The following is a 17,479-nucleotide window of genomic DNA, read 5'->3' on the forward strand; positions in this document are numbered from 1 at the left end:
CAACTAGAGAAAATATGAGGTGATTGCTATGAGACAATAACTTTCAACATTAAAACAAATTCCCAATTTAAACACTATAATAATAAAGAGAATAGCGAATATAGAGAAAAAGACATCTTCATCCAGCGACTTACTAAAAAATAAGAACAATGGTTCAACTATTATTTGCCTGATGTTAAATAAACTATTATTAGAACTAATAAATATATATTATTATATAGCCATTGAGTAAAATAAAGTATACTTATGACGGCATCGTCAATAGAAAAAAAATTCGGTCAAGTGGGTACCGCTCTGCTGTATATAGTAATAGTAGGTCACTTAAATAAATTGATGTATTAATTTTGAAACCCGCATGAGAGTGGTACCATTGTATACAAAAAACGATTCTGAACGAAAATAATTTGTCAGCCTAGGATATACTTTCCAGTGGTTGGTGAAAAAGGTGGTTGTGTTTTAATGGCCTAAATACCACAAAATTTAAGTTATTTAATAATTATTATAAGCCTAACTTATAGAAAATCTTGTTTTAAATGTTCAATTCTTAGCTACTTATACAAACATTTTTTATGAATTATACCTACAAATTAATTTGCAAATATTCATGATTTTAACAATATTTGAACTTCAAATACTAATTTAAAAAAATTGTAACTATATATTTTTATACATTTTGAATCACTGTAAGAATAACTCATGAGGAACTTTGTATAAAAATGTCAAGTATTTTGACACGACCAAAAAAATGTTATCGATGTTTATAAAAAAATAAAAACAAATATTTTCAATGCCTATAAATAACATTAAAATAAGCGAAATATTTTGAAAATTAAATCATGTAATGAAAATGCCAATCTAAATAACTGGTGAAATTGTCATGTATCTATGACTTATACTTTTTGAATTATAACAAATATAAACGCACATAAAATTTTTCCTATAATGACGCTTCGAGTTTTATCTATAGCTTTTTGAAGGAAAATGTATGAAAAACTTAATGTGGAGTTTTTTAACCTTAGATATAAACACAAACAATTTTATGATTTTTCAACAACAAAACTACTTCCAATTTTTCGTGATTTTGACGTATTTCGTAAAAATTTGAGCTCTATACGCTTATAAAAAAAATTGTGACTCACGATTATTGATTTTTTATTTTGAACTACAATAAGAACAACTTATAAGAAACCTTGTATTAAATTTTCAAGTTTTTTTAGACACCCAAAATTACTAACACATAGCTGCATATTGCATATTGCTGATTATACTAATATAAACATTGGGTGAAAATTTCAAGTATTTAAAGTGACTGGTTTTTGAGTTACAGTCATATAAAAAAATCGGTTTGGTTGAAAATTGGTTTTGCGTAAAAATTCCCGTTTTTCCGTCACTTTTTTTTTGTTTTTCTTAATTTTTTTGAAACATTTTGGAAAATGTTTACTTTTGACCTGTTTAAAACACCAAGGATGTTCACTTTGCCATCGGGAACCACTCCCGAAGTTTAAAATTGAAGCATAATTTTAACAAGTTGTGCTGTACACAGACACAAAAAAACACACATCATTGTAAAATAATTACATTCATCAGTTCGTTCAGAATCTAAAAGTCTATTATAATATAATTCTTATATATAATATTATATAGCAGTGGTTCTCAATCGGTGTTCCGCGGAACACAAGTGTTCCGTGGACTTAATATAAGTGTTCCGACAAAATTTTAAAATGAGTGAAAATATTTTATTTAGCATTACTATTTTCGTTCTCTTAACATTTTGTCTTTTAACACAAAACACAATGATATATTAAGTAAGACGTTTTACTAACATATTTGCAAACTTTTTTATGCTATACATTTAATGTTTAATATATTAAACAATTAAAAATTAATATAAATTACTGTTTTATTTTACGGCTGTGTTCCGCGAAAACCTCATAAAATTTTAAATGTTCCATCATTCGAAAAAGGTTAAGAACCACTGTTATATAGCAACTGTAATTTGATTATTAATTTTTAATTATGTATTATTTTGCAGATGGTATGTACCTATTATTTCTTGCTTTTCATTTTATTAATTTATATAATTTAAGTTTTTCTTTTTAAAAATTCTTTTGTAATCAATTAAAAACTTTAGAATGCAACTTTTTTAAGCCCGTATAATCGCTCATTAGACTTTATCTTTTAGTCGAGTATGTCCTTTTCCAAATTATTATTATCAGGTCAACTACACTGTGACTTTATTTATAATGTGTTCTTGGTTTAGTTTTTCATTGTAAGTCTGATAAAGTTTTCAATGTGGTTTTATATGCGATGAAAATTTTTCTATCTACACTTACCTATTTATTATGTATGTTACTTATATTGTTTGTCTTTTTACTTAAAAATGTTTCGATTCTTCATAATTTTTTCCATAAGTCATGGTTTAAAAATAGTATAACCTTTTGTTTATAATAAATGTAGAGTGCTCTTGAAACTTAATCTTAGAAAGTAGTTAACGATATAATATAAAATAAGTAATATATTAATATACTATCAAATCAGATATTCCTAAGCAAATTAAGACCAAATTAAATTTGTTTTTATTTATATGAAAAACTATTTAACTTAAAAGTTGGTCGTGTAAACTCCATCACCACTGAAAAAAATCAGGTAAAATTGAGTTCGTGTAGACTCCACTAGTGAAAAATGAAATAGTAGATAGTATAAAATTAATATGATATATTATTATTATAAAAAAATTTAATATAATATCATATCATATCGTTCACATAAAATATTTAAATCATACTAAAGAAAATCATAATAAATAATCGTTATACCTAATAATTTAAAATCATATTTTTCATAATAATAATTAATAATCGTCCACCTTAAATATTTAAATCATAGTAGATAAAAATGAAAATACGTATATTTTGACTGCTATAAGCACGTTTAATAAGTATATAACACAACCAAATTGTCCGTATTGTATTATTTTTTACTACGGTAAAACTGAAATATTTAAATATTATATTATTTTAATGATACATTTTTAAACTATACACTTTAAATTAATCAATAACTCGTAAAAATACTGCACGGTACGGACTAACGGGTATAGATTGTCCTTCTGTTACACAAACCACTGGTACCCTTACATCATTATAATACGTCTCTGTTAGTGGAACAAAGTTATAATTAGCATACGAGTATAGTATATTGAAAACGGTTAAAAAAAATTGATTTTTCGTATAAATATAGCCAACTTCGTACCCAAGAATCTATTATAAGTGGATAAAATAACAAATGAATAGTGTCAGGTGTCAAGTATACATCGTCATAAGGTATGTCACTGAAATGGATGTGATAAATTCGAATACAATAATTAAACAAATATTGTATACGATGAATAACGACAGGGATTAGACGAATGATCATCCTGTTAATAGAAAGTAATATTGTTAAGTATGACAAACTTAGTTAGAATTTCAAACGTGATTACGTATAAAAAAATTATATCACTGTATAGTATATATTTTTGGTAGTTTTTAAGACATAATAAAAACGTACACAATTACAGGGGAAAATATAATAATTTTATACTAATTAACAGTTTCGTAAAAGAATCTATCAAAAAAAAAAAAAAAAACCATTGAATATTATTATGGAACGTAAATTTTCTGCATTTTTAACTTTATAATATTTAGGATATTATCCCAGTTAAAACAATATGTCGCTTGTTCACGAATTACAGGCTTAACAGATGTTCCCAAATGACGTATATAGGTCGTTCACTTACTGTCAACAAAATAATTAAAATGCGGTGTACTTTGTAGGTACATAGTTGTATAATACCTGTGTCTGGTGTTTACCGTCGTAACGGAAACACAAACAGCGCGACTTGCTTCGTGATATCCCGCCCGTTTTCGCTTGCCGTATCTGGTATTTGCCGTATTCACGGAAATACAAACAGTACGAACAAGTGTCGCCGTTTTTAATCGCCGCCGCCCGTTTTCACTTGCCGTATCTGGTATTTGCCGTACTAACGGAAATACATACAGTACGAACAAGTGTCGCAGTTTTATTCGCCGCCGCCCTTTTTCGCTTGCCGTATCCATCATAGACCTTATACTCATAGACGGAGCATGGGTATAGTTCCAGCGGTCAGACGTGAGTGCGCTGTTCGACTATTACTCAATTACTACACACATGCGCAATAGAATTTCAGGTTGGGCGATCGGTTGTTGTGTTTTAAAAATCATTGTATGATAACGGATTGATAAGATTACGTTTTTACTTTTTAACCTAGTGTTCTGGTTAGGTTCTGGATATTTGAATAAGTTATTACTTTTAGTTATTATAATATAGAGTTATTTAATTATTAGTATTTTTATAATAATAATGGTCATAAAGTGTGTTGTTTGTGACGTTCAGTTCAAAACAAAAACAGAAAAAAAATTTCATTCGTAAGTTATATTTTAGAAAATACCTAAAAATTTAGATTTCTTCATTTTTCTTATTATATATTTTACTATTTGCAAATATTATGCTAAATTTACTTCAGATTTCCTAAAGATGAATCACGCAAGATCCAGTGGAAAAAAGCATGTGGGCTAAATTTGTGTTTACCTTCATACAGGGTATGCTCTGATCATTTTTGGCCTGAAGATTACGAGTTAAGTGGGCTTCTAAAGAAAGATGCTGTTCCCTGGTTTACCAAATATCAAAAACAAAATGATTAATGAAATTAAAAGAAATATTTATCAAAGAACCATATTTCAAGGATTGAATGAACACTGTAGTGGACAACAATTATTCAACACACATCGGGATCAAGTTATAGCTTTAATAATTATTAAATTTCTAAACTTAAGATTCCACCATGCTGCTTCTATAAAAGAAAAAAAGAAATGTGGATCAATGCGGAAAAAATATACAAAACTTATATTGTTTCGAAATGAATAAAAACAGATTTTTTTTTTTTTGGATTACTTTTTTGTACCAATATTATTTAATATTAATTATTTATAATGTATTCAAATTTCAAATATTTCTGAAATAAAGTTACCTACTTCTAAAATGTCAAACCACCTCTATATTTGGTCAAAATCAAATTATAATATAAATATTAGCCCATATTATTGGTTCTTATAGCCATCTGCCCATATACTCGGATATACTGAGTAGTCTGAGTATCACGTATTCCCGTCCACTTGTAATAAGATATTCTATAAATATGCGAATAAACATATTTTCTGTCGTCAGAAATGACAACACTGCTGTGGTAATAACTGTGACCGCACCACCTAACCCCGCCAACCTGTGATGCTCCGTCTATGAGTATAAGGTCTATGGTATCCATAGATAATAAAGAATGGATAGGCCACGCCTATGCTTATAACCATGAAGATTAGAGATAAGGAGACCAAACTCCTATGAGCCGCCCGTTTATAAAGTGGCCCGACAAAAGTCGCACGGTTATTCTGCCACCAGGAGCGCGTCGTTCGATTAGAGGGCTATGTTTTACCACATATTATATGTATTTTACTATAAATGTACGTTATTTTTGTATTTGAATGAAATATAAATTATCATTTATTACTTATTACCTGCTTATATTTAAGTATACTTAAATATACAAGTAAAGTTCAAAAAGTGTTTCCTGTAAAAAAAGTTTAAAATTCAAAATATTATATATAAAAATATAATATATAAATAATAATAATATAAATAATTGATTTTTGTTGTTTGACATCTAAAGCATAACCAGTATTACACCCTGGCACAAAACAGCACTTAACCATTTTTAATGTTTAGGTAAAAAAATAAAAAATACAAATTACTCTGGTTTTATGTATAATTATTGTATTTAAATAATCAAACAAATACAAAATAATAATACAAATTATAATAAAACATATGGACATAGATGATTTCCATATGATTATTTATTATTGAATTCATCAAAATATTAAATTTTTAAATAGACAATGATAAGGTTTCAAATAATTTGTATTATTATTTTGTATTTGTTTGATTATTTAAATACAATAATTATACATAAAACCAGAGTAATTTGTATTTTTTATTTTTTTACCTAAACATTAAAAATGGTTAAGTGCTGTTTTGTGCCAGGGTGTAATACTGGTTATGCTTTAGATGTCAAACAACAAAAATCAATTATTTATATTATTATTATTATATATTATATTTTTATATAAATATTTTGAATTTTAAACTTTTTTTACAGGAAACACTTTTTGAACTTTACTTGTATATTTAAGTATACTTAAATATAAGCAGGTATAAGTAATAAATGATAATTTAATTTCATTCAAATACAAAAATAACGTACATTTATAGTAAAATACATATAATATGTGGTAAAACATAGCCCTCTAATCGAACGACGCGCTCCTGGTGGCAGAATAACCGTGCGACTTTTGTCGGGCCACTTTATAAACGGGCGGCTCATAGGAGTTTGGTCTCCTTATCTCTAATCTTCATGGTTATAAGCATAGGCGTGGCCTATCCATTCTTTATTATCTATGGATACGGCAAGCGAAAAAGGGCGGCGGCGAATAAAACTGCGACACTTGTTCGTACTGTATGTATTTCCGTTAGTACGGCAAATACCAGATACGGCAAGTGAAAACGGGCGGCGGCGATTAAAAACGGCGACACTTGTTCGTACTGTTTGTATTTCCGTGAATACGGCAAATACCAGATACGGCAAGCGAAAACGGGCGGGATATCACGAAGCAAGTCGCGCTGTTTGTGTTTCCGTTACGACGGTAAACACCAGACACAGGTATTATACAACTATGTACCTACAAAGTACACCGCATTTTAATTATTTTGTTGACAGTAAGTGAACGACCTATATACGTCATTTGGGAACATCTGTTAAGCCTGTAATTCGTGAACAAGCGACATATTGTTTTAACTGGGATAATATCCTAAATATTATAAAGTTAAAAATGCAGAAAATTTACGTTCCATAATAATATTCAATGGTTTTTTTTTTTTTTTTTTGATAGATTCTTTTACGAAACTGTTAATTAGTATAAAATTATTATATTTTCCCCTGTAATTGTGTACGTTTTTATTATGTCTTAAAAACTACCAAAAATATATACTATACAGTGATATAATTTTTTTATACGTAATCACGTTTGAAATTCTAACTAAGTTTGTCATACTTAACAATATTACTTTCTATTAACAGGATGATCATTCGTCTAATCCCTGTCGTTATTCATCGTATACAATATTTGTTTAATTATTGTATTCGAATTTATCACATCCATTTCAGTGACATACCTTATGACGATGTATACTTGACACCTGACACTATTCATTTGTTATTTTATCCACTTATAATAGATTCTTGGGTACGAAGTTGGCTATATTTATACGAAAAATCAATTTTTTTTAACCGTTTTCAATATACTATACTCGTATGCTAATTATAACTTTGTTCCACTAACAGAGACGTATTATAATGATGTAAGGGTACCAGTGGTTTGTGTAACAGAAGGACAATCTATACCCGTTAGTCCGTACCGTGCAGTATTTTTACGAGTTATTGATTAATTTAAAGTGTATAGTTTAAAAATGTATCATTAAAATAATATAATATTTAAATATTTCAGTTTTACCGTAGTAAAAAATAATACAATACGGACAATTTGGTTGTGTTATATACTTATTAAACGTGCTTATAGCAGTCAAAATATACGTATTTTCATTTTTATCTACTATGATTTAAATATTTAAGGTGGACGATTATTAATTATTATTATGAAAAATATGATTTTAAATTATTAGGTATAACGATTATTTATTATGATTTTCTTTAGTATGATTTAAATATTTTATGTGAACGATATGATATGATATTATATTAAATTTTTTTATAATAATAATATATCATATTAATTTTATACTATCTACTATTTCATTTTTCACTAGTGGAGTCTACACGAACTCAATTTTACCTGATTTTTTTCAGTGGTGATGGAGTTTACACGACCAACTTTTAAGTTAAATAGTTTTTCATATAAATAAAAACAAATTTAATTTGGTCTTAATTTGCTTAGGAATATCTGATTTGATAGTATATTAATATATTACTTATTTTATATTATATCGTTAACTACTTTCTAAGATTAAGTTTCAAGAGCACTCTACATTTATTATAAACAAAAGGTTATACTATTTTTAAACCATGACTTATGGAAAAAATTATGAAGAATCGAAACATTTTTAAGTAAAAAGACAAACAATATAAGTAACATACATAATAAATAGGTAAGTGTAGATAGAAAAATTTTCATCGCATATAAAACCACATTGAAAACTTTATCAGACTTACAATGAAAAACTAAACCAAGAACACATTATAAATAAAGTCACAGTGTAGTTGACCTGATAATAATAATTTGGAAAAGGACATACTCGACTAAAAGATAAAGTCTAATGAGCGATTATACGGGCTTAAAAAAGTTGCATTCTAAAGTTTTTAATTGATTACAAAAGAATTTTTAAAAAGAAAAACTTAAATTATATAAATTAATAAAATGAAAAGCAAGAAATAATAGGTACATACCATCTGCAAAATAATACATAATTAAAAATTAATAATCAAATTACAGTTGCTATATAACAGTGGTTCTTAACCTTTTTCGAATGATGGAACATTTAAAATTTTATGAGGTTTTCGCGGAACACAGCCGTAAAATAAAACAGTAATTTATATTAATTTTTAATTGTTTAATATATTAAACATTAAATGTATAGCATAAAAAAGTTTGCAAATATGTTAGTAAAACGTCTTACTTAATATATCATTGTGTTTTGTGTTAAAAGACAAAATGTTAAGAGAACGAAAATAGTAATGCTAAATAAAATATTTTCACTCATTTTAAAATTTTGTCGGAACACTTATATTAAGTCCACGGAACACTTGTGTTCCGCGGAACACCGATTGAGAACCACTGCTATATAATATTATATATAAGAATTATATTATAATAGACTTTTAGATTCTGAACGAACTGATGAATGTAATTATTTTACAATGATGTGTGTTTTTTTGTGTCTGTGTACAGCACAACTTGTTAAAATTATGCTTCAATTTTAAACTTCGGGAGTGGTTCCCGATGGCAAAGTGAACATCCTTGGTGGTTTAAACAGGTCAAAAGTAAACATTTTCCAAAATGTTTCAAAAAAATTAAGAAAAACAAAAAAAAAGTGACGGAAAAACGGGAATTTTTACGCAAAACCAATTTTCAACCAAACCGATTTTTTTATATGACTGTAACTCAAAAACCAGTCACTTTAAATACTTGAAATTTTCACCCAATGTTTATATTAGTATAATCAGCAATATGCAATATGCAGCTATGTGTTAGTAATTTTGGGTGTCTAAAAAAACTTGAAAATTTAATACAAGGTTTCTTATAAGTTGTTCTTATTGTAGTTCAAAATAAAAAATCAATAATCGTGAGTCACAATTTTTTTTATAAGCGTATAGAGCTCAAATTTTTACGAAATACGTCAAAATCACGAAAAATTGGAAGTAGTTTTGTTGTTGAAAAATCATAAAATTGTTTGTGTTTATATCTAAGGTTAAAAAACTCCACATTAAGTTTTTCATACATTTTCCTTCAAAAAGCTATAGATAAAACTCGAAGCGTCATTATAGGAAAAATTTTATGTGCGTTTATATTTGTTATAATTCAAAAAGTATAAGTCATAGATACATGACAATTTCACCAGTTATTTAGATTGGCATTTTCATTACATGATTTAATTTTCAAAATATTTCGCTTATTTTAATGTTATTTATAGGCATTGAAAATATTTGTTTTTATTTTTTTATAAACATCGATAACATTTTTTTGGTCGTGTCAAAATACTTGACATTTTTATACAAAGTTCCTCATGAGTTATTCTTACAGTGATTCAAAATGTATAAAAATATATAGTTACAATTTTTTTAAATTAGTATTTGAAGTTCAAATATTGTTAAAATCATGAATATTTGCAAATTAATTTGTAGGTATAATTCATAAAAAATGTTTGTATAAGTAGCTAAGAATTGAACATTTAAAACAAGATTTTCTATAAGTTAGGCTTATAATAATTATTAAATAACTTAAATTTTGTGGTATTTAGGCCATTAAAACACAAACCACCTTTTTCACCAACCACTGGAAAGTATATCCTAGGCTGACAAATTATTTTCGTTCAGAATCGTTTTTTGTATACAATGGTACCACTCTCATGCGGGTTTCAAAATTAATACATCAATTTATTTAAGTGACCTACTATTACTATATACAGCAGAGCGGTACCCACTTGACCGAATTTTTTTTCTATTGACGATGCCGTCATAAGTATACTTTATTTTACTCAATGGCTATATAATAATATATATTTATTAGTTCTAATAATAGTTTATTTAACATCAGGCAAATAATAGTTGAACCATTGTTCTTATTTTTTAGTAAGTCGCTGGATGAAGATGTCTTTTTCTCTATATTCGCTATTCTCTTTATTATTATAGTGTTTAAATTGGGAATTTGTTTTAATGTTGAAAGTTATTGTCTCATAGCAATCACCTCATATTTTCTCTAGTTGAGTCGCTAGTGATAATACCTAGTCAACTTAATAAAATGTTGATCGACGACTATCATAACAGCCTTAGAGGTTGAACGCTGAAAAAATAAAAACTCTAACTTTTCATTTTACATTGTTTTAAATTATGAAGGATTATACTGCTAACTGAAAAAGCTGTGCATAGCCCCTTAAAGTATTCTTACTAATAATCGTGAAACGAAATATCGAACATAAAAAAACAGCTAAACAAATAAAAATTATAATTTTTGCTTCTATTACATTAGTTGCTATTGAATAAACAAAATAGTGACAATATTATTTATTGTTTAATTCTGAGGAAGGATGGATTTGGGACGGTAGTTCACTTATAAAAGAAATCAAGAAATACGATTATATTCAGTTTATTTTTTAACATTCATATAATTTGTAATAGATATATTCACATAGGTCAAATCAAAATGTTTTTTAAGCGTAGCTTAATTACTATTACAATTGTAGTAATTTCAGTATGGGTTAATCCAGCTATTACAGATAGTACTGAAACAGAGAAATTACGAGGTGTGATTTAATTTTTTGATATAAAATAATCAATACCGCTTTTTAATTTTTATCACTTTGAAATTTATTTGTTACGATTTATATGATTTTTGAATAATAAATAATAACACATTTTTTTTTTTAGATTATTGTATAGGTAATATTTCTAATTTTTTATTTATATTTAAAAAATAATAACATAGAGTAGAAATTTATAATATAATGAATCATAAGAAAAAATTATTATTAAAATAATTGATTCATTATATATTTCTTTCTTAAATTATGGTTTATATTAACGACTATTTTCTTCATTTCATGAAAACTATAATACCGAATCTATACATAGACGTCGATTACTATTATAATGTTGAATTTTTGTTTGCATAAATTATTGTTAGAACTTATTATGAAAGCATGTTTAATAATGTGTACTAGTGCATTCTTTAGATTTTAGATAATCTTAGGTCCCTTATATTAGTTTTTAATATTTTGCTAATACTAAAAACAATTTTTAATGAAAAATGGGAATACTCTTGTTTTATCAATATACAAAAGGCATAAAATATTCAATTAAATTATATTTTTAAATAAATTCCTTTTTATTCTACATGATTTGTAAAACAGCGAATAACTAAACACATAAATGTTATTGTTCGCCAATAATATTATTATAAATAAATATTTTAATAAAATGTATATAATTTTATAATTTCTAAGGTTTTTTAAAATATACTGCTGGATTTCCAGGTAAGAAATAATTGTAAATCGATTTGAATAATATTTTTTTTAGCAAATATATTGTTCCTACATAGTAATAACTAATAAGCATTAATTTTTTTTGAACCTTACGAAAATTAGATTTATTTTAATTTTACATCATAGAATCATATTACGAATACAAAAATTCTTTAGTATTTTCTTGTATTATTTTATTACAAAAAAAAAAAAAAAACATCACACGGAAAGTAAAATACTAAAATGTATGCTGTTTTAAATTCTGAGATTTCATTTCTACATTGTCTTTATAAGTCATTCGAGGATAGTGTGTATATTTTAGAAACTCTTTTCATTAACCCTACTTACTAGCTATTAATATCATTTTTTCTATGTATTAATTTAGTTATTAAATTCTTTAATACTTCATATTTTTTAATGGTAACTACTTACATGCAACTCTCTTCAATTAAATATTAATGGTTTGTCATTTTTGAAAATCATAAATATTATAAGATATTTTATTTTTATATTATGTACAACACTTATAAAATTATATATATTGTGTATACTGTATAGCATAACCTTTTTGGATTCCAATTTAATTGTTGTGCTAGTTGTAAAAAGTTTTATTACAATAGAGAAATATATTTCCTGCATATTTATTTTAAATGAAAAACCATTATAAGGTAGTTTATGTTTTTTAAATTTGTATGATACCAAATTATAATATCTCATCTATACAATAGTTATACTCTACGAAAATTTACTTACGAAATATTGGATACAAATAAAATTCTATTTTATAAATATTTACATATCAACAACCTTTATACCTACCATTACAAAACATTTGAATTGCCACTGCAATTTGTAACTTATAGCTGAAAAACCAACAAGTAATAAAATTAGCCTCTACACGTCTTATACCTTGTATCGTATATGCGTTAAATAGATTTTAATGCAAGTGATGTTCTGTATGATAGGAGGGTAATTTATTTATAAAAACTAAATTTAAGTAGGTACTTCTGTAGTTATTGTATTCATAGACAATATACATTATACATGTTCAACATTCATAGGCTTAAAGCCACAAGGGACTAATATATTCCATAACTTTAATTAAAAAGAAATATTTAATACTCTATTATTATTCGATTTCAGATAATGCTAATGCTATTAAACTTATCTCTGCATATGGGAGTAAGTATTATTGGGATATTAATAAATTAAATTTAAAATATTACTTATTGCGGTTTTGTACACAAAACCAAAAAAAAAAAAATTTTATATATATAAAATAAATTGTCCTGACTTAAAAAAAAACATTTTTATAAAAACCCCACTACTAAGTTAGGTTAGTGTAATATAGGTTAATTCGGAAAAAAAAAATGAAAGGTTACTTCATCTTCAACATGTGAAGATGTAGACATGATAGATCATGGTCTTTCATTTTTTTTTCCGAATTAACCTATATTACACTAACCTAACTTAGTGGTGGGGTTTATATAAAAATGTTTTTTTTTTCCTAACCTAACCTAGTGGAGGGGTGGATGGAGAAATATAGTCGTGTTCGTATGCTAGTGGTTGTGACTTCTGAATTTGAACCGTATGAATAATAATTATGTATTGTAAGATCTTTAATGTATCATGAGTTAAACTGTAAAAATCGTATGAAATCATCATTCATTATAATATTTAATATAATCTACCTATCGATGAATCTAAATGATGAAATAATTGTAACTGCATACATTAGATTGATTTTGCTTTTGAAATGTTCTTTTTGTTCATATTTAGAATTTTGTTAGCTATATATTAAAATTTAACATAGGAAACTGTAAATAGTGAATCAATATATTATGTATAACCGTCTATGATGATAATTATATTATGTGTTTTTATTGAAATTAAGATATTTGTATATGATTTTAATATGAAAATAGTTTATATTTGAAGAAATGCATAGTATGGATACATCTAATACGATTTTTATTTGAAAATCTGATAATTTTTAATATGAATATGAAGTTTGTATATATTTTCAGTGAAAATACGATATTATTATACAAATGTGTGTATTATTATTTAGATTAAAATCGAAACAGTAAAACCTACATTTATATAGGTTTTGTAGACTGTTGAAATTATACATTTTTATGAGATTTTAAATAGGTATTTACTTATTGTCTCATATTTTTATCAAGACCTGTATAATATCCATATGTGTCGAGGAATGAATATTTTAATATTTACGAACAAAATGATGATATTTATGACAGCTAAAGAAATATAATATTTATCATATGGCTACATCTAATATGATTTTTATTTAAAAAATCTGTTGATTTTTAACATGAATATGAAGTTTGTATATATTTTTAACACATCTATTAGTCATTACTGTTACTATAAACAAAACACATCTCAGTATTCCATGGTCAGTTAATGTTAATCCAAACACCTAAATTTAGCATTAAATATGATACCATGATAGTATACTTCCATTGTTCTTGCAATAATATGTCTATTGATACTATGGAATTTAATAAAATGTATATATGTTTATCAGGTGGTAATTATATTAACGGCTGATACTATGAAAAAAATAAAAAATAAAATATTATATTTTTTCAACTCAGGATGATTTACTTTTATTATTATTAATTATTTTATCAAACACATAGGTACTCTTAATTTCCTACCCTGTATGTATGCACTTTTGCAATGTAAGTTACTTCAAATGTAAGAAAATGTATGGATAAAGGAAATATAAATAATAGCAAGATTTGTAATACGGTATAAGACTTTTATTACTGTAAAAAAAACAAATACACATATATACATATTTTTTATAAATACAATTAACAAACAGATTTATAATGTGCATGAGCATAGGTATGTACTTTGTCTTCAAGTATAATCCTCTTGTCATCATAGTTATTATAAGTCAATTTGTTCGATTTGATTGTCTTGAGCTGGTGTTTGAATGATCGGATGGATACATTTTGAGTGAAAACGTCTAAATCACTGTCATCAAACAGACACTTCTTATGGTCATTGAATGACATGTGGTACTTTACCACATGCCCACGGATTCCCTTGGCTTTGATTTTTTCCATCCCATTAAGCTTGTAGGCATATGATTTTGCCCGTAACGCACAAAACTCTGTCATAACGAGTCCATCCGTCTCGTCGGAAAACAAACCCGGGATCTTCTTACGGTCGGGAATATAGCACGGATGGTCTTTCGGGAGATTTGATGTATCCATCTTGTCCAGCAAGTTTGAATTAACAGCCAAGTCTTTATAAAAGTCATTAGTCAGTATGTAATATACTAACGAATCTGAGAAACAAAAAACATATGATTAAGATAATAATTATAATAAAAATAATAATAATTCAAAATATACCTGTATCTGTGTACATTAATGTGATATTTTTGCCATAATGCGCCTTCATTACATTATAGTGGTACTCGTACATCTTGGTTTTACTGATATCCAATACTGCGAAACCTATAATCAAAAATAATCAATAAATTAAAAATTATTAATACTAAGATGACATTTTTTTTTTTTTTTTTTTTTTTATGCAAGTAAAATTATTACCTATATATATTGGCTTGTTAAACATGATAATTTTGTTTTCCAATGAGACAGCAGCTAGATTTTTGCTGTATGTCGTACAATTTTTAAATGTTTGCTTGTTGATGAGTTTTTGTAATCTTCGCGGACGTGAAACTAGTTCCATCTTAAAACGTTTCCGTAAAGATTCCATGGTTTTTCCAAAAACGGCATTGTTCAAGAGTTTGAAGAAATCCTTTTCAAATTCATTCTTCGCCTTCTTCCTCATTTCAGTGTTTAGTTCGATGTATTTTTTTAGCCAATCCGATTGTTTAAACTCAAAAACTCTGTGTACTTTTTCTACAATTAATCCATTTGCTATGGCTTGCTGCAGATTTCGATAATGGATTACGTAATTTTTTTTTGAATGAAGTGTTGCCATAAGTTTTTTCACTTTTGAACCAGGAGAAATTTTGTTCTCAGGTAAAAATGGAAGGTCGTTATGAACGTCATGAAGTTCATTAGGGTATGATATGTTCACCTCATACACTCTGCCTTTATCTGAGGTCGGCGTTAAAGCATCTAATCCGTCTAACTTAGGTTCAACCCATTTAAAGTCACCGTACGGCATGTATTGGGACATCGCCCAGCCATACAAATTGTTACAATCTTGATAAACTACCCATGATTTAGGCTTTGTTGAGTCGTAATCTTGGGTTTTTTATTATTAGCTTTAGCGTACCTCATACTTGCTTGTGTAAGACCGCCGCGGATTGAATTTTCGAAAAATAAGTGGGTGTCATAATCAGAAAGCAATTCCAGTTTTACTTTGGTATATTTTAACATACAGTCAAAACTAAAACCTGGTGCCGTGTAATAAAAGGCTGGATCTAAATGGTATGTTTTCAAACAAAGGTCTCGGAAATTTTCGAATACGTCAGCCAACAATAGCACGTCAATTTTTAAATTCAAATCGCTATATTCTCCCAGGGTTTTGCATTTGAAATGGTTCCATACTGTGACTGCGTGTTCGTATTCCTTGTCGTTTATGTGTTCTTCTGTTAGTGTACTGTAAAAATCTTCTTCCTTAGGCAAACTCGTCTCTTCTAACTTGTCCCAGCTATCGGTATATTCGTAAGGGTAGACACCCTTACGTGTGACAAGATCAAAATCTCTGGGTACGAATGCTTTTGCGGTTTCTCTGAACTTCGCGAACCCAGGTGTTATTAAATTTTCTGCAAGTGTTGATAGTTTTGATGCCATGAAACGACAAGAGTCTATGAATTGAATTGAAAAGTTGTTCGAAACGTGTTTTGAAAATGAAATGTATTTTTCTTCACTGTTCGGAATCACTGATATTGATTTAGTGTCATTTCCGAATTCGGTCACGATGAAATGTGCATCGTAATTAGACAAATTGTGTAGAAAGCATGGTACAAAGTTAGGTTTTTGCAGTTTCAGGTTGCAAGTATTACATAAAGTTTGCCTGAATTTGCCTGAAAGATGGCAGTGATCTGCCACTTTTGGGTTTTTGTCGGAAAAAATACACTTACATAAATTGCAAGTAATTTTCATTGCATGTGTGCTTTGTTCTTCTTCAGTCATTATTATAGGTTTATTTGTTGTAAGCAAATCTTCAACTTTTCTTGCAATCTCAGTCACTTCATTCACAAATCTTTTGGCTACGTCTTGACGTGACTCATTACCACGGAAAATAATTGGTTTTTGTGGTAATTCGAACTTTTCTAACAGATCTATGGGAACGTTTTCTGTTGCCTTTACAAACACGCCATAACTCATCGGCTCGTGCTTTTGGAATGCTGACGTATTCCCACCTTTGCTCTCTGTACATTTAACAAGGAGTACCTCGAAATCGGCATATATCGTGAACGGATGTCTTTGAGTGTTACTCCACCCATCGAATTCTAACAATGTACCGGGATCAGGCATCTTAGGTAGAATTGGTTTATGTTGTCCACATATCCGAGTGTGCTGATCTAGGGCTGCCTGTCCACTTCGTGTATTTTTTCTGGGTCGATTATCGAACGATGTGA

At 27.4% G+C, this 17,479-nt stretch overlaps 2 protein-coding genes across 2 annotated transcripts in view; both read right to left on the reverse strand.

The window, feature by feature from the left end:
* Positions 1–17,479, reverse strand: part of LOC114121153 (kinesin light chain) — a 78,622-nt gene that overhangs the window by 24,085 nt on the left and 37,058 nt on the right. The window lies entirely within an intron of this gene.
* Positions 14,666–15,769, reverse strand: LOC126551234 (uncharacterized). The gene is made up of 3 exons (XM_050204091.1): positions 15,471–15,769; positions 15,273–15,377; positions 14,666–15,205 (listed from the first exon to the last, which is right to left on the reverse strand). Exons 1-3 carry the CDS (start codon positions 15,712–15,714, stop codon positions 14,724–14,726), a joined length of 831 nt encoding a protein of 276 aa, XP_050060048.1. The 5' UTR covers positions 15,715–15,769; the 3' UTR covers positions 14,666–14,723.

The sequence above is a fragment of the Aphis gossypii genome, chromosome 3 (assembly GCF_020184175.1).
Source record: "Aphis gossypii isolate Hap1 chromosome 3, ASM2018417v2, whole genome shotgun sequence".
NCBI lineage: Eukaryota > Metazoa > Arthropoda > Insecta > Hemiptera > Aphididae > Aphis > Aphis gossypii.